General features: G+C 39.4%; 1 protein-coding gene across 6 annotated transcripts in view; it reads right to left on the reverse strand.

Moving 5' to 3' along the window:
- Positions 1-23035, reverse strand: part of AGO4 (argonaute RISC component 4) — a 31991-nt gene that overhangs the window by 3004 nt on the left and 5952 nt on the right. Inside the window, exons 3-18 of one of the 6 annotated variants that reach the window (XR_006742220.1) lie at positions 21269-21389; positions 19518-19699; positions 18979-19115; positions 18747-18881; positions 18020-18107; positions 14525-14672; positions 14174-14293; positions 13929-14057; positions 13553-13686; positions 12226-12410; positions 10768-10927; positions 9347-9662; positions 9074-9208; positions 2277-2378; positions 1815-2014; positions 1115-1310 (exon numbers count right to left, since the gene is read on the reverse strand). Coding sequence is in view for 5 of the 6 variants with exons in the window: in XM_036444854.2 (XP_036300747.1) it covers positions 1815-2014; positions 2277-2378; positions 9074-9208; positions 9347-9662; positions 10768-10927; positions 12226-12410; positions 13553-13686; positions 13929-14057; positions 14174-14293; positions 14525-14672; positions 18020-18107; positions 18747-18881; positions 18979-19115; positions 19518-19699; positions 21269-21389 (2292 nt within the window). In the remaining variant the exon portion in view is untranslated. Of the gene's footprint in view, positions 1-1114; positions 1311-1814; positions 2015-2276; positions 2379-2957; positions 3496-9073; positions 9209-9346; positions 9663-10767; positions 10928-12225; positions 12411-13552; positions 13687-13928; positions 14058-14173; positions 14294-14524; positions 14673-18019; positions 18108-18746; positions 18882-18978; positions 19116-19517; positions 19700-21268; positions 21390-23035 lie in introns of those variants that run through there. The other 5 variants (XM_036444854.2, XM_036444858.2, XM_045584853.1 and 2 more) reach the window with 5 other exon arrangements.

A 23035-nucleotide genomic window follows, 5' to 3' on the forward strand; every position in this document is an offset into this window, starting at 1 on the left:
GAACACAGTTCCACAGAACCCTCTACATTCTTTCATTTGAAAGAAACACAATTAACATTAAGTTAGTAATTGGATAATTATTTCTTTTCCCTCTGGGACATAAACTCCAAGAAAGCGGCAACTTTGTCTATCTTCCTCACCATCGAATCTATAGTGCCTGGCACATAGTAGAAATTCAGCAAATGTGATCATGACACCAGTTTCTTCTTGTCTTCCCCCCCACTAGCTATATGTCCTTGCACAGGTAGCAGCCCCTTTGTACTTTGGTCTTTTAGGATAACAATAAGAACGTCTGAACAAACCTCTTAGAGTACCATGTGCCATAAATGGCTTGGTCAACTGTAAACCACCACCCCTCCTCTGACTTCTCTCACCCACTCACACCCAATTAACTGTTAAGTTCTGTCTAGTTATCCCAGGAATAGCTTTTTACATTTAACAAAGACAATCTTGTTCTAACGTACTTTTTCAGCTTCATGCCTGCTGGTCCCCTTTCATGTGTTCCAGCCAAAGAAAACTTGCTATTGTCCAAACATGTCACTTGCTTTCTCTCCTTTGTGCCCATTGATCCCTCTGACTGGAAAATCCTTTCCTCTTCTTTATTGAGCCAAATCCTACCCATCAGCTATGAAATCTTCTCAAACAGCTTTTCCTCTGATGCCCCACTGCACATTTGCCTATACTGCTTTTGGGTGAATTGTCAGTTCTGTGTTTACCCGTATTATCTCCCATAATGAAACATAAAATCCCAGGAAGCATGCCTTCCTCATCTTAGCATTTTTAGCACTTCGCACAGTGCTGGGCACACATGAATGTGTTGAATGAATGAATGTATATCACAGAATGGAAGGTACAAAGTCATAGCTTGGCATTTTCCATAATAGTGTATTTTCAACCCTTACAGAAATAGATTTGCAGTGGAATGTGTACTATTTAGCAGCTGAATTCAGACTTGGGGAAGAGCCCAGAAACTGCTACACTTCACAGATGGTCATTTGGAAAAAGAAAATTACTGCAGGGAGCTTGTTTAGCTATTTAATAGTAGCTCAGTAATGGGTCAAAATGTCTGATTCTCTTGAGATCCCTATCTGGGGACAAGAATGATATGATACACCTCCTCTCCCATGTAAAACCCCAGGTTCACTCCAATGCATTCTTCCAGTGAACTATGAAAGCAAAGTGGACTGTTAAGTCTTCCCCTTGTATAAAGTGGAATCCACAGGCCTGTGACTCTTCTGATTGGAGCCAGGGTACTGTGCTGGCCACCATCTGAGGCTGCCTAGGACCTGAGCAGAACTGAAAATTTGGCTCTATAGGAAAACCACAGGGAACTTCAAATTAGATTCTTTTCCTTGGGCAGACTTTAGACGCACCATACAAGTAAGTATAAACAGCCTGAGCACTTCTTGGACCAAAATCACATTATAAACCCTCAAAGGCATATGCAATTTTATTCACTGCTTGCTATTTAAACCTTAAAAGGAAGACTGGTTCCTCTAAAATTTTTTCTGCATAGCTCACTTGAAAAGTTTTCTTTTTGTTAATCCTCACCTGAGGACATTTTTCCATTGATTTTTTTTTTTAAGAGAGTGGAAGGGAAGAGGAGAGACAAAGTGAGAGAGATACACTGATTGGTTGCTTCCAGAAGGTGCAAGCGAGGTTCTTGCCATTGATCAGAATTGGTCCCATGACCCTTCAGTCCACGGGCTGACGCTCTATCCATAGAACCAAACCAGTTAGGGCACCGCTCGTTTTTTTAAAAACATGCTGCTAACACAGACAGAAAGAGATTTTCTTATGCCTGATAAACTTGCCTGTCATGATCTTTATCCACCAGATGATACCTTGCTCGGAATGCTACAAGCCGGGCATAGTACGCAGGGGCTGGAATAGAGACTGAGCGTGTGCACCGCACATAGGTGTGGCATAGCTGGTAAGTCAGTAGCTGGAGCTCGTCTGCAGTGAAGCAGTTGTCATCCCACAAGACCTGGTAATGTGAAGGACGACTGGTTCCCTGGAGAGAGAGTTTTCTGATGAATACATTTCTGATATTGGTTGACTACTTGGGAGAAGAACTGAAATCTACTCCTTAAACTCAGAAGTTTTCCTGCCTAGCACACCTACAAGCAGATACCTAGACCAAAAGATAACAGTTCTAGGATACAAGCATTAACAAAGTTATACACCGTGTATAGTAACAAGTCTACTCAGGCTAGTTGCTGCGTTTGCAAACATCTCCCTATCAAGTGAAAGATCTGGACCAGTTTCCAAATTACCTGAATTCCTGCGTGACTACAGAGGTAAAAGTCAAATTCGGATGGATGTGTGATGGTGCTATCCACGGTAGTGCCTGCTGGTACATTGCCACTTTTACCCACCTATAAAAAAAAAGTGTAATTAGTCACCAATAGGCCAACCTGAGCTCAGGTCATTTTTTTCTTTTATGTTAATTGGCAACAAGTTATAAGTTGCTCTTGCAAACAGGTTTAATTCAAGATGTTGAACTTTTTCTTAGTCCAACCATTTCATCCATAAGTATTTTCTCAAATATACTCCATGGTTTCTCTAGGAGGGTCCAGATAAGTAATTATTTTAGTAGTGGCTTTGGGCTAAATGATTGTCCTCTATTAACAGATGACACATTGGTGTGTTCATGGATGAAAAGAAAAAAAGATGGGTAAGATTCCTGAGAAAAATTACTTTTATTCCTTATTTGGAATTTAAAAAAATCCACAACTTGTAGTAAAAGTTAAGATGAAGCAATTTGTTGTTGTTGTTAATCCTCACCCAAGAATATTTTTCCATTGATTTTTAGAGAGAGTGAAAGGGAGAGGGAGAGTCAGAGAGAGAAACATCAATGTGAGAGAGAGACATCAATTGGTTGCCTCCCATTCATGCCCTAACCAGGGTGGGGGATTAAGCTGCCACAGAGATACATGCCCTTGACCAGAATCGAACCCAGTACCTTCAGTCCACAGGCCTATGTTCTATCCACTGAGCCAAACTGACTATGGCAAGATGAAGAAATCTTTGAACTGATTTAATAAAACTAACACTTTTAGGGGATCAATAAAAGAAGACACTGGCAGATGCCTTATTAGGAAGTTCACTGAAATGGGATCAGGAAACCAGAGTTTCAGATCTAGGCCTAGTGTTGCAACTCCATACCTTGAACAAAGTATATTGCTAGGCCTCAATCTAATCAGCTATAAAATCCAGTAATAATATCTTATACTTTAAAAATTCCAAAGTTCTTCTATGGTCAAAACTCTAGGATCAAACTTCCAGAAAAGAGAACTTTAGAAATGGATTTACAAGGAAAGAAATTAAATCTTGCTATTTGGACAATTTTCGTCCTCTTCTGCTATATAGCAGGGTTCCATGTGAGAAACTTGATTTGTCATCTATGCACAAATTTAATGGGAGTTTATCTGGCTCCATTCTATCGGTGGTTATTTTCAGCTGAGGATCATACACCAATGCATACAAGTACATCTGTGAGTAAAGAAAAGTCTCATTCCATCAAATTCAGATGTGTACTCAGGTCCTAACTGAACAAGAGAAAATGTAACTTAGTTAAAATAGTTCTAGCACTGCTTACCAAAGTACAATCTTTAGGAACATTAGTTCTGCAGAATGCATTTGGGTATGTTGTGGTCAAACAAATTTGTAAAATACTGAATTAATCAAAATTTAAATGGTTTTTCCACTGCAGGACTTCTCATAACCTTTACTTAATAAGGTAAAATCTTAAAGAGGGAGATGCAGTATATGGCATTTCCCAAACTTATTGGACCATAGAATCTATTTTTTTAAAAATCTCTTGGACTCCAGAGATGAGAGCCTAAGGAGGTGATGTCCTGGGGAAAGGGGGATCCAGGCATGTTCAATTCAACAATTACTGCTTGAGCACCCATGTGCAAGGCTCTGCAGCAAATATTTGGGAGGAGCCGAAACTGGTTTGGCTCAATGGATAGAGCGTCGGCTTGGGGACTGAAGGGTCCCAGGTGTGATTCCGGCCAAGGGCATGTACCTTGGTTGTGGGCATATCCCCAGTAGGGTGTGTGCAAGAAGCAGCTGATTGATGACTCTCTCTCATCGATGTTTCTAACTCTCTATCTCTCTCCCTTCCTCTCTGTACAAAATCAATAAAATATATTTATTAAAAAAAAATGTTTGGGAGGAAAGACAAAGGCACAGAGAGAACTAATGAACATGGCTTCCTGCCCTTCATGGAAACGATATACAATGCACTGCAAAGCAATGTGAAAAGGGCACTATGGAAGGCCCTGGGAAAAGCTGGTGGGAGGAAATAGGAGAGTCATGCTACAGGATAAGCAGCAGCTGAAAGGGGGCCTTGGGATGAAAACAGGAAATTCTCCAAATATCCCCTCAATACAGAAATGGATAAACAAACTGTGGCTCATCCATATCATGAAATACTACTCAGCAATAGAAAGAAACAAACTCTTGATACACACGAAAACTTGGGTGAATCTTAAGTGCATTAGGCTAAGTAAAAGAAGCCCAACTCAAAAGCTATGGGAATCCATTTATATGACATTGGGGGGGAGGGAGGGGAGAGAAACAACTATAGGGACATAACAGTGGTTGCCAGGGACTGTAGGCAAAGGAAAGGGTTGACTATGAAAGGACGTGAGAAACTTTTGTGTGTGTGACTGTTCGATATCTTTACTGAGGTGATGGCTATACAACTACATGCATTTGTTAAAACTTGCAGAACAGTATATTAAAAAGGGAAAAATTTACTGTTTCTATATCATACCTTAATATATATATATATATATATATATATATATACACACACACACACACACACACACACACACACACACACACACATTTATTTATTTATTTATTTATAAATAATATACTAAGTGTCTGACCATCCAACCAGTTGCTATGATGTGCACTCACCACCAGGGGGCAGACGCTCAACACAGGAGCTGCCAAGCTGTACTGACTTGGCAGCAGCAGTTCTTAGGTGACTCACCCCAAAACCAGAGGGGAGGGAGCCAAATTCCTTGCAGGGCCATGCGATTCTACCTTCGTCTGTGGGTTATGTTGTTGCTGGGGCACTGTTATCCCCAAATCTGGTTTACTACACCCTTGCATTCCACAACCTGTAGGACAGCAACTTTGCAGAGTGCTCTCTCGCACTCTGGGACCCCTTGGGGGGTGTTGGAGAGCCGTTTTGGCCCAATCCCTGCTCACTCCACAGATACAGGAGAGGGACTGCAGGAGGTTGGCTCCAGAGTGTGACTGGCCCTTCTCACCCAGTCCTGCCCTGCCGGCCATCTTCTAATTAATTTCCTTTCAATGTGCATGAATCCGTGCACTGGATCATTAGTTTTTTAATAGAAAAAAAGGGTGGGGGGCTGTTGGATGGATGTGGTCATTTCAGGGATGAAAATGTACAACGTATATGGGAAATGGAAGGTATATAAGGGTATGATGAAAGATGAGACTAAAATGTTATGTTTTGGCTAACTGAACAGCACAGGAGAACATTCGGTAGGCAGTGGATCAGAAGAGTTTTGAGCAGTGGGTAAGATTTGTATCTTAAAACCTAGCCTTGAGAGCAGCTAGAGGATACATCTGTGGAGAAATGGAGACAGAAACCACTAGGAGTCTCCTGCAATACAGAAGAAGTCTGCCTAGAGTAGAAGGAACACACAAGAGAAAGAACTGGGAGGAGAGATTTCAGGGCAGAGCAGAGGACTATTTGACTAACTGGATATAGGGGGACAGGAAAGGAGGAGAAGAGTTTAAAGACAATTCTGAAATTTCTAGCTTGGCTGACTTAATATACAGTTATGCCAAGTAACACAAGAGAAAAAAATTGGGGGAAGCACAAGTTTTGGATGAGGATAAAACAGTAGGTAAAAGGTTTAGACGTGTTTTGCTAGAAATGCCTGTGGCAGATTGTATCACTGGTGCCAAATGTTCCTGTGCCCCTCCCTAGGGAAGGATTATACCTCCCCACCTGATTAACTCAGGAGTGGCCAAGTAACTGGCTTTGGCAGAATAAAAAGTGGCCTGAAATGTGTTACTTCTGTGCAGACTCTTTAAGAGCCAGCACATGGCTTGTCATGTATCTCCTTGAGCCCCCCTCTCACCTCCCCTCACCTCCTCCCCTGACCCACTACAATGACTGGCAATGTTCCAGGCAGATGTTTCTCTATCAGCCTAGGTTCTGAAGGGAGGACAATGGGGTCACAGCTGATTGCTACAGAATCACAGTGAATGTGTAACATGAGCAAGAAATAAATCTTTGTAAGCCACCATGACTTTGGAGTTTTTTGCATGGCCTAGCTTATCTTGACTGACACTATGCCTATAGGGCATCTAAGTAAATCTATCTGATAGATAACTGGAAGTGTCAGTTGGAAGCTCCATAGAAAAGTTTGGGGCTGGAAACACAGCTTCAGGAAATGATAAGCAAATGAGTGAACCCAGAGAAGTGAGTGAGACTATAAAGAGAGTTGAAATTGAGAAGGAGAAGTGTGAAATGCCAGGAAACAGCATTTGATGGACGGAGGAGGTAGAAGAGTCAAAGAAAGCCTACTGAGAGATGGGTAGTGAACCTGGCCAAAGAAGGCAATAACTGTCAATGCTGCAAAGAGGTCAGTGTGGGAACCTGACAGGATATCACTGCATTTAAAATGAGCAAGTCATGAAGAGAGCAACCTCAGTGGAGTCACTGAAGTCGAAGCCAAGCTACAGGGAACTGAAGTATGACTTGAGGAGGTACAGATAGAAAGGCAAATCTTTTTGTCGGAAAAGTTGGTCATGAAATGAAGGAAAGATAAGGTGGCAGGTAGACTGAGGGAGAAGCAGAGAGAAGTTTCTTTGGGTGACTAAGGAAAAGTTGAGAAAGTTTAGAGGGTGAGGAGAAGGAAGTAAACTAATGGGAAAGATTAAACTTTTGAAAAATAAAGGGTGATTAATAAAGTGAGGCTGGAGAGAGCAGAGGATTAGGAACAAAAGCATAAGCAGAATAAAAAAAACTTAGGTGGAGAGATTACCTCTTAAATGTGAGGAAGGAGGTAAGATGTGAGGAAGGATTATAATCCATAATAGAAAATTTAATTAAATTTGAAAGTAGAGGAAGGAATGCCAAGAAAATGCCTTCTAGATTTTTATTTTCTGAGGGAAATACGAGATTGTTCTATCATGGGCAATATAAATTGTTGGCAATAAAGGGTAGGAGAGCTGAGAAGAGCCCAAAAGTTTTGGAACAGATACAATGGGGAATAAAATAATTGAAAAAATTGCAACCTCAAAGGCCTGGCTGAGATGTGCTACTATGAATTTGCATAATACACATCATTATTAAACAATTGACTCTTTTCTTCGGCAATCTCCATCAGCCTAAGAGTAGAAGCAAGGAAAATGGGCAAGTGGAATGGTTCAGAGCCGGAGATTAGCGAGAGGCATGTTCAGAGGAGTGAAGATGTTGATAAGGTGAGGGATGCCAAGTAGACCTAGGACTGGAATTGTCAATCTTGAGTGACACTGGATAGTAAAGAGCAAACCTGTCACATCGCTTGGGGTTTCAGAAAGATAATCCAAGTCCAAAAGCTACATGGATAGCAAGTTGACAGAGGGTGAAAGGGTGATAATTCAGTTAAGAAGGAGTTGGCAGGATGTGCTCAGAACTTGGGCAATCGTTCAGGGAATCTGTATTAGCAGAATCGAAGAAGTACTACCGAGTGAGGGTTTGGGCAATAGAGCCCCAAGGAGAAAACCTTAGTTCTCTAATGATTTAGAAAGCACAAACAGCCTTGGATTAAAGGAAAAAACTGCCGAAACTGATTTGGCTCAGTGGATAGCGTGTTGGCCTGTGGACTCAAGGGTCCCAGGTTCAATTCCGGTCATGGCATGTATTATACTTTGGTTGCAGGCACATCCCCAGTAGGGGGCATGCAAGAGGCAGTTGATCGATGACTCTCTCATCGATGTTTCTAACTCTCTAACTCTCTCCCTTCCTCTCTATAAAAAATCAATAAAATATATTTTAAAAAAATAAAGGCAAAAACTAAGGCCATACTAGAAAATAGTGTGAGTACCCTCAAGATTACATAATTAGGCAGCAGAGAGAACTGGTCTCCCTGGGGTTGGATCAGGGAGGACCTGGAAAAGATGAAGTAGTGTCATAAAAATATTGCAGAAGCAAAGTCTCCAAAATCATGTGCTTACCTGGCTTACACATAAAGATAAGATCATAAATAGATACATTACACAAAATGCCTTTAGTCAAGTGTTGGGAACTATACCACAAATCAACATCATTTATTAATTTAATCATTACAACAATCCTGTGATATAGATATTGTTCTTCTCCTTAAATACATTTTTATTGATTTTAGAGAGGAAGAGAGAGGGAGAGGGAGAGAGAGAGATAGAAACATTAATTATTGATCGGCTGCCTTCTGAATGTCCCACACTGGGGATCAAACTCATAATCCAGGCATATGCCCTGACCAGGAATCGAACCGTGACCTCCAGGTTCATAGGTCCATGGTCAACCACTGAGCTATGTCGGCTGGGCCAGGCATTGTTCTTAATAAATTTTACAGTTGAGAACATTATGGCTTAGAGAAGTTAAGTAACCTGCCCATTGTTAGTAAGTGTGACATCATAAATATTCAAAGTTTGTACCCTAAGAATCCCCTACAATGATATAAAGTCATTTAGAAGAGAAATTCTTCTTTGTACCCTGGAACCATGCCTCAGGCACTGGCAGCAATAGGTAGCAAATGGAAATCAAGTCCAGATGGATCAACCTGTCCTTTGAAGGTTTGCCTTTATCACCCTAATGGACCCAGCATGTTTCTGACCTCCCTTCTAAAAACTCTACAAACAAGAAATATATTCAGTCTTGCAACCTGTAACATTCAGAATTGGTCATCTAAGATGAGCTATAATTAGTACATTTATTAAGTTATTATGAGGCACTTCTCCTTTTAGAAAAAAAATGGTCTGGATATCCACTCAAAAAACACATTTACTTGTATCAGATAGTAAAGTTTATCCTATGTTTTCTTACCCTTTCTGCTTTCTCCGCACAGAAGAGTCGTGTGTGATGTCTTTTCTGTACCACAATGTAAGTTATTCCTGGCCGGTAATCTTCTTCCAAGCTAATACATGCCTTTCGAATTGCTATTAGTTCTGGCCAAGCTACCTGGGAGTTACAAACGGAATGACACTGAATTGAGAACTCACCTCGTATCTCTCAGGTCTGATTTACTCAGAGTGGCAGATGAAAGGGGGCCCGGTCCTACACCTACAAGCCCCAAAGGCAGGTATGGGATGAGAGTACCTGCTTCATTTGTCCCTCGGATACCCCTCCACGGTAGTAGATGATCCGTGTAGGTTTGAAGCGTGTGGACTTGTAGAACTGGATCAGCAGCTCTCGAACCATGGTAGTGAGGTCCTGGATCACCTCCTGACTATAGAGGAGCTCCTGGGAGACCTCTTGGCGGGAGGTCTGCACCCGAACAGTGGCACAGTACCGGCTGGGGTGGCCATCCATACTGCCAACGACAGCAGCGATGGAAGGCTTCTTCCCATCCCCTGCAGGGGGGTGGGTGACATCTGCTCCCAGGAAGATGACAGGCTGCTGGAATACCGATGGCCTGCTCAGATTTAAAGACACATTGCCACTCAGATATACAGGTGAAAATGTTTGGGTTTAGCAAGCTCACCAATATAATCACAAATATCCTATATAATAAAGGATAATATGCAAATTGACCAAACAGTGGAACCACAGGTCACTATGATACGCACTGACCTCCAGGGGACAGATGCTCAATGCAGGAAAATGAATCACCAATCAGTGAAAATGATCACCAAGGGGCACTTAAATGAATCACCAATCAGTGAAAATGATCACCAAGGGGCACTTAACCAGAAGCACTGAGCTGGGCTCACAACTGGTGAGTGCAGTGGTGGCGGAGGGAGCATCTCCTGCTTCCAATGCAGCACTAAGGATGTCTGACTGATGGCTTAGGCCCGCTCCCCAAGAGGGTGCAGGCCAGGACACCTGTCCCCTGAGTGCACAAATTTTGTGCACTGGGCCTCTAGAATTCTAATAAGAGAGAATAAAGACTTATGCCCATTGGAAGAGAACTCTAAGGCCCACTGAGTACCAGTACCACCCAGTACAGTGAATCTGAATTGACTGCAGAAATCAACATGGTTCTTCTGTCACAGTAGGAAAAAAAGAATTAAAAGAGGACCCATGCCCTGGCTGATGTGGCTCAGTGGTAGAGTGTTGGCCTGAGGATGGAAGGCTCACAGGTTGTATTCTCCAGCAAAGGCACATACCTGGGTTGCAGGTTCAATCCCTGCAGAAGGCAACCAATCAATGTGTCTTTCTCACATCGATGCTTCTCTTTCTCTCCTCTCTTCCCCTCCCTCACACTTTCCCCTTCTCTTTAGTAATCAATGGGAAAAATATTCTCAGGTGAGGATTAACAAAAAAAAAAAAGAAAGAAAAGAATTAACCAAATGGGTGCATAAACAAGTAGAGCAACAAATCAATGTCTCCTCTTTCTCTTTTCCCCCTTCTTCTCTCTCTAAAATAAATACATACATACTTACATAAATAAGTTTAAAAAATAATTATAAAAAGAAAAAGCAATCGAGATGCATATTTGAGATTTGTATGCTTTGCTGTAAACTAAATGCTAGATCTTAATTTTAAAAAGTGGGAAAAAGTAGGGTTCAGAATCTTACCTTTGATGAGGTACAAGAACGTTGTTAATTCCTCCCAGCTTTGCATTTATCTTCAGGCAAAGGTTGGAAAGGGTTTGGGGTGAGGTCTTCACTACATTCTTTACCTGGACACACTGTGTGGCCATACCCAGGAGGGTATCTCCAACACGTTTCACCTCCGCTACAAAAATAAGTTAATTGATTTTTTAAAAATGTTTAAGTATTCTGTCAATTACTAAGAGTAAAGGGGGGAAATCCACACCCTGACTTTTAGAGGGTGCCTGCTACATACTGTACATTGTGCTAGATACTTTTCTTGTGTGGTGTTTTCATTTGCTAACCCCCCAGGGCAATATTTCTTTTCAGTTTGTGTAGGCCATTCCCCACCCCTTTTCTTCACTCCCAAAGGCTTTTAAACTAGCCTACTTTCTTTATTCTATGATGCTGCCTGCCACCACTCACTCAGTCCTGTGAGGTTCCTTTTCCCACAGGACTAACCTGACAAAGGAATCAATCTCCCTAGCTCCTCCCTCTCACTATACATATATCAGCCCTTTGAATTTTTTTCTCCTCTATTCCAATATCTCCCCTATTCCCCCCCGGCAAAAAAAAAGAAAAAAAGAAAAAAGAAAAAAACTGAAGGTAACAAAAGAAACTAATTTGAAGACATTTTATAAAGTTCAAATAGCTGGTTTTATAGTTCCCAAATCCTTTACTTAGATAATAGCCAAAAAGACTTTATATCATTCTTCTTTTCTTTTCTTTTTTAAAATATATTTTTATTTATTTTTACAGAGAGGAAAGGAGAGGGATAGAAAGTCAGAAACACTGATGAGAGAGAATCATCGATCAGCTGCCTCTTGCACACCTCCCACTGGGGATGTGCCTGCAACCCAGGTACATGCCCTTGACCGGAATCAAACCCGGGACCTACCAGTCCGCGGGCTGACACTCTAACCACCGAGCCAAACCGGTTTCGGCTATATCATTCTTCTTATAACAAATACAAACTAAATGCCTCCTCTTTCCCACTCTGATATTCCTGTTTTTAGCCAACATTCCAGTTCTTCCTGCTTTGGGGCTAGGATAGAATTTCACTGCAGCCCACTGTATTTCCTGGCCCCATTCCCATTTGCCTCACACAGGTTGGGTGGGCCAAACACAGCTGGTTGTGGCCAAGAAGTTGCAGATGTTAAGAACCCTCTAGAGCTCTCTTTTCTCTCTGCCATGGAGCCAGCAACATTACACATGGTGACTGCTCTGCCAACCTGGGTTCCAGAGTGAAAATGATATGTTAGTATGGAGCCACAGCTGCAGTCTACCCTCAGTGATCACACAGCAGCAGCAGAAAGCAAACCTTTGCTGCTTGGAGACCCTGCGAGTCCAGGGTTGTTTGTGCCTGAAGCATAACCTAGTTTATCCTGAGTGTTACATCTACTATTGAAATCATCCTTCATTCAGCATTAAAGGAATCCATACCATATACTGGCGTCTTCCCAGGCAAGATCACCACTATTAGCTGTAGGCCCACATATGTCATTTTTAGATGTTTAAACATGGGCTCCACGCTGTCTGCACCTTGTGCATACTTGCAGAAACATGGCTGACCCTGGATGGGCATTCCTGCATCCTTAGAGATTTTACGGAGCTGGTCAGTGAAACTCCTGTTAAAACAGAACCAGTGGCACAGCGCTTTCATTTCAGAGTACATTTTTAACATCTATTTCCCTCTATGATACTTCTTTCAGTTCTGCAAATTCTTAGCCAAAATGAGATATAAACAAATAAACAACAACAAAAATCTTTAGCTTGTTGCAAAAAAATAGACTGGCAGTTGTATTGTTAAGCTATCAGATTATCATTTTGTAATGCAGAAGAATCTGTATTATTAAACTATCAGATTATCATTTTGAATTTGTAAATAATTATGCCTCTGTTAGGCTTCAGGGTCTAGAATAACATTCCTGCCCAAAGATTTTTTTAATTTTTTAAACATTCCAGTCAGTAATTTTGGACTGAAGAAAAGCAAAGCCAAAATTTCAGGTAATGTGTATTTTGGTAAGCCTGCTAAGAGAATAGTTGAGTAAGCTTTTGTAAGCTTGTATTCCATTCAGATCACAGATACACGCTATTACACAATCAGTGCATTTAGGACTACATTCAAACTAGTAACAGACTGAATCAAGACAATATCAAAAGAAATCATCACTTCAGAAAAGAAAAACTCATGAAATTTTAAACTTTAGATTTAAGAAATTACTTCAATCTATGTATAAAGTTTTCAGAATAATTTCTTTTGTGCAATATTTGCCAATATTCTGTAGGATTCCTTTCTTTCATCCCAGTTCCCTTTTCCTGCCTTGATTTTTCCACCCTTCTAACTTCCTTTATATCAATACCTGAATGTGTATGACATGAACCAGAGATCTGAGTCAGTGACCCTTCAGTAAAACATGCTTGCTAGTAAATCAGAATGATTCAAAATGAACTCATTTTTATCTTAGCTGAAAAGATACAATTAATACCAAAGGAAGCTTCACTAAGAACCCAAGAATTTGCCAACCGGCACTACTTCAACCTTGTTAGTCACAAATTTCTGCTCTAAATGTAAGGAAGCTGAGTCAGATTCTTAATGCAATTCCCAAATTGGCCATTTACTATAATATAAGGTGTTTTTCCTATAGCCAGATGGTGCCACTATAGGAGGCAGGGATTTAGTGCCAGTGCACACAGCACATTCACAGAAAGATGGTGTTTTCATTATCTGGAAGGGATATTACTAAGCTGAAAATATGAAGATACTCACTTTAGTAAATCTTCCCTACATTGTTTCTGAGGCGCAAAACAAGCAACTGCCCAAACTTTAATTTCAATGCCAGCATAAAACTGCTTTCCTCGCATGTCCCAGACACCCTGGTTGGGTGTGGCTACTGTTTTATTCTTTAAAAACAAAACAAAACAAAAAAAGAAACAAAAGAAAAGAGAAAAGACATTACAATCTAAGGCCATTTGAATATTGATGAGGGGACAAACAGAACTCTATTTGGTATTAGCCAAAAGACAAAGAGCAATCATAAGCAAAACTATGGGTAAATTCACTGTGGCTTGTAGAAAAAGTCCTCAATTATTCTCTTTTTGACTGGTTATTGGAAGAAGCTTGCTGAATAAAATAAAAAGCTTACCCGGCCTCCATACTGTAGCATTGGTGCTGGAAGTACCCTGCCTGTGAGCTCTGTCATTTCATTGTGGACAACAATACCAAATTCTTTAAGGTATGGATCAGGTCCACCCACCATGCTGTTACTCTTCACCTAAAGGACAGGAAAGCCTGCATATATAAAAACCAAAGAGTAACTGTGTCCCATCAGGAGTTTTTCTACTTTTCCATGTTAAAGCTAGCTTATCTTAAAGGCCATGCCTTACTGACCAGTCTACTGATTTCTTCCTGTCGGTCAGGAGCAGATCTTGCTGTGGCTTTGATCATCGTGGAAGTCTGATTGTCTGTAAGTTTCTTTATACATCGCTGTCCAGCCACTATATTACAGACCTGCCAAGAGGCAAAGAGAAATTTCGTTTGTGTAATGGGCTTCTATATCTTAAGCCTTTGCCAAACTCTATGTTACATCTTCCGTTTTCCCCCAAGATGAAAATTCTGTTAGTCAGCCCCAATATCTCAGAAATTAATTCTAAATTCTACTGCTCGTTTAGACATGACTTTTATTTATTTATTTTTTTTAATTCATTCAAGAAATTGGCAGGTTGGCAAAAGAAAATTTACCTCAAGTGGCAAGTATGTATGCTTTTGTTCTTGTCCCACTTGGAGACAGGGAAGATGAGGATATTTCAGCTGCAGGCTATACTTTTGCTTAAAATATTGAGCTACAGTACATTCCATGGCTTGACCATTTTCTAGCTGTAAAGGAAAACTACAAGAGACAACGTCTTTTTAGAAATTTCAAGTTCTTTTTTCTGAAACAAGCAAACAAACAAAAATCTACTAACATTTTCTACGATGATCAGTCACTTAAAAACAAAGGTCAATCTTTATTTGAATATTTTTACCAAAGTCATTTTAGTATTAAACACATCTGTGATTATGCTGGAATTTTCCATGTTTTCTTAAAGCTAAAATGAGAAAATAATTTAATTGAAGTTTTAAAAGAACTTAAAACAAGAAGAAGCTGCAGAATCAGAAATTACATAGACTTCTCAGAGGTCAGATAACACCTACAGACACAATCTGGTGGTGGATTCTCGTAGATAGGAATTTTATTTGCTTAGGAGAATGTTTTTATAAAAGGAGTGTAGCATAGTTATTGGGCCCACATTTTCAGATCCCCAAACCAGGACAAATGTATGTAGATTTGGAGGCAAAAAGAACCAATACATGAAATTGAAACTAAACTAGGATATTTGGTATAAACTAGGGAGAATGGCCCAGCCAATGTGGCTCAGTGGTTGAGCATCAACCTATGAACCAGGAGGTCATGGTTCCATTCACAGTCAGGGCACATGCCAAGTTGCAGGCTCTTTCCCCAGTGGGGGATGTGCAGGAGGCAGCTGATCAATGGTTCTCTCTCATCATTTATGTTTCTATCATTCTCCCTTCCTCTCTGAAATCAATAAAATCCTCCTATATAATAAAAGGCTAATATGCAAATCAACCAAATGGAAGAACGACTGGTCATTATGATGCACACTGACCACCAGGGGGCAGATGCTCAATGCAGGAGCTGCCCCCTGGTGGTCAGTGCACTCCCATAGGGGAGCACCACTCAGCCAGAAACTGGGCTCAGGCTGGCAAGTGCAGCAGCAGTGGTGGGAGCCTCTCCCACCTCAGCAAGCAGTGCTAATGATGTCTGACTGCCGGCTTAGGCCTGCTCCACATGACATCCCCCAAGCATTCCCAGATTGCAACAGGGCGCAGGCCAGGCTGAGAGACCTCTCCTCCCCTGAGTGCATGAATTTCATGCACCAAGCCTCTAGTAAATAAAAAGACAAACAAACTGGGGAGCATGGTTTAAAAGGCTCTGAATTTGGCTCTTCTAGTGAGAAAATTATCTCAAATACTTGGCACAATATTTTAAAAAAATATATTTTATTGATTTAGAGAGAAAGGCAAAGGGAGAGCATGAGAGAGAAAGAAACATTGAACTCCCAACCTGTGTATGTGCCCTGATTGGGAATTGAACAAGTGATCTTTTGGTGCACAAATGACACTCAACAACAGAGTCACATTGGCAAGGGCACTTGGCACAATAACTTTAATCTTGCTTTCTTAATTGTTACAGCCTCACAAAATAACAATGCAGTAAGAATCATATATCAGGGGTGGGGAACCTTTTTTAGCCAAGGGCCATTTGGATATTTATAACATCTTTCACAGGCCATACAAAATTATCAACAAAAATTAGCTGCTATACTTGGTCAAACATTTAATTCACCCTTAATGCCTTGGCAGGGTCAGACCAAATTATTTCTCAGGCCTTTTATGGCTCGCAGGCTGGATGTTCCCCACCCCTGATCTATGTAAAACTCATATAACTCTCCTGGTCCAAATTCAGAATTTCAGTTTATATTATCTCACCGATCACTTCAAGGCAATTAGGCATCTATGTCAAAGGAGGACATTACTTGTTAAGCCCCAGGTAGATCCAAGGATGTTTATATTTCTAGATTAAAATCAGTGCACTAATGGAAAATAAATCCATGTTTGAAACAGTTTAGAGGTAAATCTTATTTGATATTGCAAAATGGAGAAGGAAAACATTTCTTGCAACAATGACATTTTAATTATTGTTAAAGGTTCACAGTCTATTTTGTAAGAATATGTTGTACTAAAAACTGGTAGCCTTTTGCAGATTCTAAAGTCTAAGTAATAATATAAACAAAATTAAAAGTTAATTCCCTTGAAAAAAGTTTTAAAAATAAATCTACATGCTTTTAATTTTAGTGCAAAAATTATATAGGTCTGTAAGTATAATTATTCTTACAGGGTTATGTAAAATAATCAAACAATGAAAAAGACACAGTTCCTCTTGAAACACATGCTAAAATTCTCAATAGTAATTTCATAAGATTTTGATAACTTTTTTGAGAATGAGGTCAATGATATACTATTAAGAATACAGTAAATATCATTTTACAACTCTTAAGAAATACATGTCACATGTACATTAGTTCATACTGAAGAAGTTATTCAAATCAGACTGAATTAACATACCCCCTTTATCAGAGGTCACCCAAAAACTTTATCTAGACCAAAGGCCTCCAGGTAGTTTTGATGTGCACTAAAGTTTACAAATCGAGAACCATGGATCTAAAACAAAGTCAGAGTAGAATATAAGCAAAAACATTTAAAAATTTCAAAAGGCTTCTGAGTAATCAAAATAATGTAAAGTTTATCTATTTATTTTTAAGTTTATACATTTAGGTTCATGTTGTTTACTTAAAAGAGACAACATTTATGTTTATGTCAGATATGAGTGTAGTGATATAGATTATAAGAATAAAACTTGCATATATGGTGATATAAAAAACACTTTGATATATGTTTTCTCATAAGGCATAGTTTGCAATGAGTTAGAAATTGAATGATTAGAAAAATAAGATTAGGAAAGTGAAAATGAGTGTGCTGCTGCAGGCAGGCCACATACACTGACAGCTGGAGGAAGTGACAGCTAGGTACAAAAGGAGGGAGAAAAACCCACACAACTTTGTAAACTGGAAAGAAGTTTCAACTATGACTTACGGCCTTAATAGAACCTTTGGGCCATCCATTGAGAATTATAACAGTATAATAAATGATGTTTATAACGATAATATTCTGCATCATTATGTAAAAGTTGATTTATGCTTAGCATAATCTGGTGAAATGAATTAAAGGCAAGAAATATATATAAAAAATTTTTTAAAATATTTTTTAAACCTTTGGTGTTTAAACATGAAAATCTTGGCGATTTTGAAAAAATCACAATATGAGATACCAATTCCTCAAATGATGATAGTAGCTTCCGCTGTTACCAAAAATGTAATGTTATCATACTAATAAAAGGGTAATATGCTAATTAGGCTGGGTGACCAGACATCTTCTGGACTTCCAACTTCCTTTTGGACAGTTAGGGGGTGATGAGGTCAGCAGGCAGGCAGGCAAGTAGTTAGGAGCCCCAGGTTGCAAGAGGGATCCCTGATTGGAGAGAGTGCAGGCTAGGCTGAGGGACACCCCCCCCCCAAATTTCGTGCACCAGGCCTCTAGTTGTATATATTAACATACGTTTGATGACTGGCTGGCCGTCTAGTCACATTACAAACTCGGTATTTTCGCTTCATCTGTCCACAGTGAGTCACCTCAACTTTAAGACCTGAAGTTGAAAAAAAAAGTTAAAACATCAGTATTAATAAAATCACAGTGATAAAAACAGATTCAAATGTCTTCAGAAAGGCATGCCATTGTACAGGACATACATTGCAAGGTTGCAAGAACACTTTCATCAAGTATAGGCAAAAAGTCTCAGCTAAGCAGAAAATATTAGAATCCAGATGACTTAAGTTTTATAACCATTGTAATTTATTACTTCAATACATAATTACTAAGCATCAATTATGTTCTGGTGTTAATGAAGCTTAAATTCTAGTGAGAGAAGATAGCTAATAACAAACAAGAAAATAAATTCCAAAAGGAAAATAAATAAACTTGTGTTAGTTTATTAAAGTGGAGGTTTTTAAATGAGTAAGGATAACAGTTAGTAAATGTCTGATAGGTGCCAGGTATTGTGACAGAAGCTTATACATCTATTTGCATTTAATACTCACAATGATCTTACAAGTTATATTACCTTAGAGATGATTAATCTAAGGCTCACAGTGGTTAACTTGCCCAAAGTCCCAGTGATAGAACTTTCTGGGATGGGATGGAAGCCCAGGTGAATCTGATTCCAAGACCATGCTCCTTGCACCAGGCTGAACGGCCTTTCCAAGACTATTCTAATGCAAATACCTACCTCTGATTTCTTTGGTAAACTTGACACGCTGGGAGTCTGTTAGAGGTTTGGTCTGTTCGTTGATATTCTGAATGTCTAAAACTTCACACATGAACTCAATGATAGGCTGAGCCCGGTAGAAAGCAGTTGCAGATACTAACAAACAGAGAGGGAGGATACTTAGCTTCAGGGAAAGGGACAGGATTAAGAAAACCAATCAAAAGACTAAATGGTAAAGACAGTTCCAACCTACCATCAATATTGAGCATCATATTCCACATGGCAGGTCTCACAGACTGATGAAAGCCAAACCAAACTTCCCTGCCCCCTCCCAGGGGATGGTAGTAACCTTCCGGAGGTGAGAAAAAGGAACGGCCCACTGGAGTGTACCTGAAGGAATAAGAATTTGCATGTTTCACAATAAGAACTTATCTTTGTACATTGAAACCAAGTTTAAACTTTGGCTTATACAGAAAACGTTCAAGCCGGGACCAGTTTGGCTCAATGGATAGAGCGTCGGCTTGGGGACTGAGGGGTCCCGGGTTCGATTCTGGTCAAGGGCATGTACCTTGGTTGTGGGCATATCCCCGGTGGGGGGTGTGCAAGAGGCAGCTGATCGATGACTCTCTCTCATTGATGTTTCTAACTATCTCTCTCCCTTCCTTTCTGTATAAAATCAATAAAATATATTTTAAAAAAAGAAAAAAAAAAGAAAACGTTCAATAGCTCTAATGCAAACCATCAGAAAAAGGTCTGATATCTGTGGCAAAGAATTCAAACTAAGGTACTAACCTCATGGAGGGAAGATGTCTTGTAATAACATCAAGTGCTTGTACTGAGTCATCTGGGACTTCATTCAAATGCCCAGCTAAAGCTTCTAAAAGCATCTGAAGGCTCACAACGGACACCCACTGAACAGACACTTTAAAGGTTTGGTCTTTACCCTCACCCGGAAGGGTCACTTCCATATCAACCTAAGGAAAAATACAGGTACGTGCATATTTACAAAGGCTGAGAGAAAGGTCCCAGAAGTATTCAACATAGTATACGCATAAAGACATTTTACACTTCTGTAATTGCAAAACATTGGAAACAACCTACATGTCCATCAGCAGGGGAATATTTTAATACTAAACATGATACAATAGTTTAAAAATAAGGTAGATGCTAACAAAATGTATGACCCTCAAAAAACATTATGCTAAATGAAATAAGCCAGACACAAAATGACAAATATTGTGTGATTCCCCTTAGATGAAATGTACCTAGAATAGTCAAATTCATAGAGACAGGAAGTAAAATAGTGGTTACCAGAGACTGGAGGAGGAGGAAATGGGGAGTTATTATTTAATGGGTACAGAATTTCAGTTTGGGATGATGAAACATTTTTAGAGATGGATAGTGGTCATGATTGCACAAAATGTGAATATACTTACTAATAATGCCATAGAATTGTACATGTAAAAATGGTTAAAATAGTAAATTTTATATTATATACACTTCATCACAATAAAAAATTTTAATAAAAAAAATAGTAAGGTAGATTTAAATGTACAGAAATGGAAAGATTTCCTAGGCCTATTATTAAATGGAAAAATATATCAGATCAATATGCAAATAAATAATAATGTACATAAATAAATGCATAAATAGCTAATGCACATAAAAACATCTGAAAGGATACACACCAAGCTATTAGTTTCTTCTGAAAAGGAAAATGGGATTGAGGACAGGTGGAGAGTCAGGAAACCACAGCATTTCTAGGTTGACTAAATAAGTTTATAATGAGTATACAGTTGCATATTGCTTTTCTAATTTTAAAAATAAGTATTTTAATAAGTTACTGTGAATTATATGAATTGCTGAAGGGGGTTCTTTTGGAAGAGAAAGAAAATAAAGATAAAAATTATGAACAACAAATACATAACTATCAACAAGTGAATCTAAAAACCAAGGGAATTAAAAAACCTGATGAACTATATTAACTATTGAATATAATAGAATCAGAGGTATGTAAGGGGAGTGGACTGATGATTCTCAGGGAAAGGAGGAATGGGGGGTGTGGGAAGAGACTGAACATAAACTGTGCACCTATGGATGAGGACAACGGGGGCCTGGGAAAGGGAAAAGGGTGAGGTAGGAACCTGCTGGAGGGGGGAAAAATGAGGAACTTCTGTAATAATATGAACAATAAAGGTTTATTAAAATAAATAAATAAATAAAAAGTTACTGTGGTATTATGAATACTTTCATAAGTGGGTGCTATACAACATGCTACAATTTATAAAAACTCCATTGTTCAGATTCAGGTAGAACTTTAACAATGTGAGAAATCTAGAATACATATAAAGGTAGTGCAGTTAACTTAAATTCTAATGCTCATCTCATTCAATTATCGATTAGCTAAGGACAAGACAATATGGACCTATCATCACTATGAGAAACAACTAAGAATTGAATTATTAGAAAAGGAAACATTTTTGTCCTATGCAATTACTACTACATGTTAAGTTTAGTAAACATTTCTTGCTGTTAACACTTACCCTATCCCGTCCAATTGGCAGTGGATGTGCTGTGTACATGTTTCTTTTGCCATCATAGCCAGGCTGCCGATCACCAAATATCTGCATCTTGAAGTGCCGCACCATTGTATCTACTACCTCCCTTAACGGTAATGGAGATAGTGGAGGTTAGCTTTGAAAAATGGTGAATGGTAAGGAAACTATCATCAGACCTTACTCATCTAAATTCAGTTCAAAAGCCCTTAGAAAATATAAGCGTTAGAGTGACCACTGATTCAACTAATTAAAAAAATTGCTAATAGGCCCAGCCTATTGAGTGGCTCAGTTGTTGAGTGTTGATCTAAGAACCAGGAGTCACGGCTAGATTCCAGGTTGGGGCACATGCCTGGGTTGTAGGTTCAATACCCAGGGGTGAGCAGGAGGCAGACAATTGATGGTTCTCTCTCGTCATTGATGTTTCTATCTCTCTCACCTTCTTCTTTCCACTCTGAAATCAATAATATGTATATATTTAACAGCAACAAGGAAACACAAGCAACTCCAAGATAACAAAAGGGAGGAATAGAAGGAAAGAGATAAAACTGATGACATCCTCTCACACTCCTGCTTTCCAAATTCTTCCCCTATGATAAACATAGCCTTATAAGAAAGAATAACCTCTCTTAGGTATCTAAGCATAGCAAGTTCATAATTGAACTAGAGACCCAGTGCATGAGTTCATGCACAGGTGGTGTCTGGCTGGCCTGCCTTACCCTGCCCGCCCCAATTGGGCCAACTGGCAGGTTAGCTGGGAGGAGGAGCTGTGGGTGGTTGGATCAGGTTGGATTGGGGGTGGGGCCGGCTGGGTGGGCCTAGGGCAGTTGGCTGGCCCCACTCCTTGGTTGAATTCCCAGTCAAGGGACAATTTGCATATTAGCCTTTTATTATATAGGATGATAAGTTTGTTTCAAATATATGTCCTTATTCAAGTATACTAGTTTTGGAAAAGAAATTGGGCAGAAATTCAGAAACCTAAGGATCAATAAACCTAAGATGCATCATTCTCAAAGGAGTAAGTTGACCCCTTTGACTAATGCTGGCTATTTATAATTCTTCAGACTGTCTTGTTTTATTCCAAAGCGCTCTCAATCAGTGTAGAGAAGGGAATGTTGTGAAATATCCTCATTCCTAAAGGTTACCAATGTATTTTCTTCCCTTTTAGCATGAAAGCCTTTCTCTCAATCAAGCATGTATAGCTTTCCTTAAGTGTTCATGCATATATGCCAGATCACACTGAATCCAGGTCCTGAAATAAATGCAGTATGCAGTTTAAGAAGGAGTCTGTGAGATTTTGGAATGCTAGAATCAATGAAAAGTTGGGTGCTGCGAGTTACCAATGTTAGTGATAGCAAGAGCATCCTTAGAAAAGCAAGAATCTTAATATTAAAGAGTGTTTGAATATCAAAGTATGGAAACAGAGAAAAGGAAAGTGGGTGTTCTCAGCACCCTGTAAGAATATCTACTACAGGACTATGACTTCATGCTTGGTAAATACTTAAATCCACAATACTCAAATCACCTTTTCCAGACCCCTCTTGGGTAATGCTGGAATTAAACAGAACTTCTCTCTCAGCTTACTTTGTTCAATACTCCAAGATGATCCATATTTTTATCATGTCCATTACCAACACTTAATAATTACACAAATTTTTATCATGTCCATTACCAACACTTAATAATAAAATTTGAACTTCCAGGTAGTTCTATTTCCCATCGACACTAATGTCTTCACCTACTTTTATAAATTTC

Source organism: Pipistrellus kuhlii, unplaced genomic scaffold (assembly GCF_014108245.1).
Source record: "Pipistrellus kuhlii isolate mPipKuh1 unplaced genomic scaffold, mPipKuh1.p scaffold_m20_p_2, whole genome shotgun sequence".
Taxonomy (NCBI): domain Eukaryota; kingdom Metazoa; phylum Chordata; class Mammalia; order Chiroptera; family Vespertilionidae; genus Pipistrellus; species Pipistrellus kuhlii.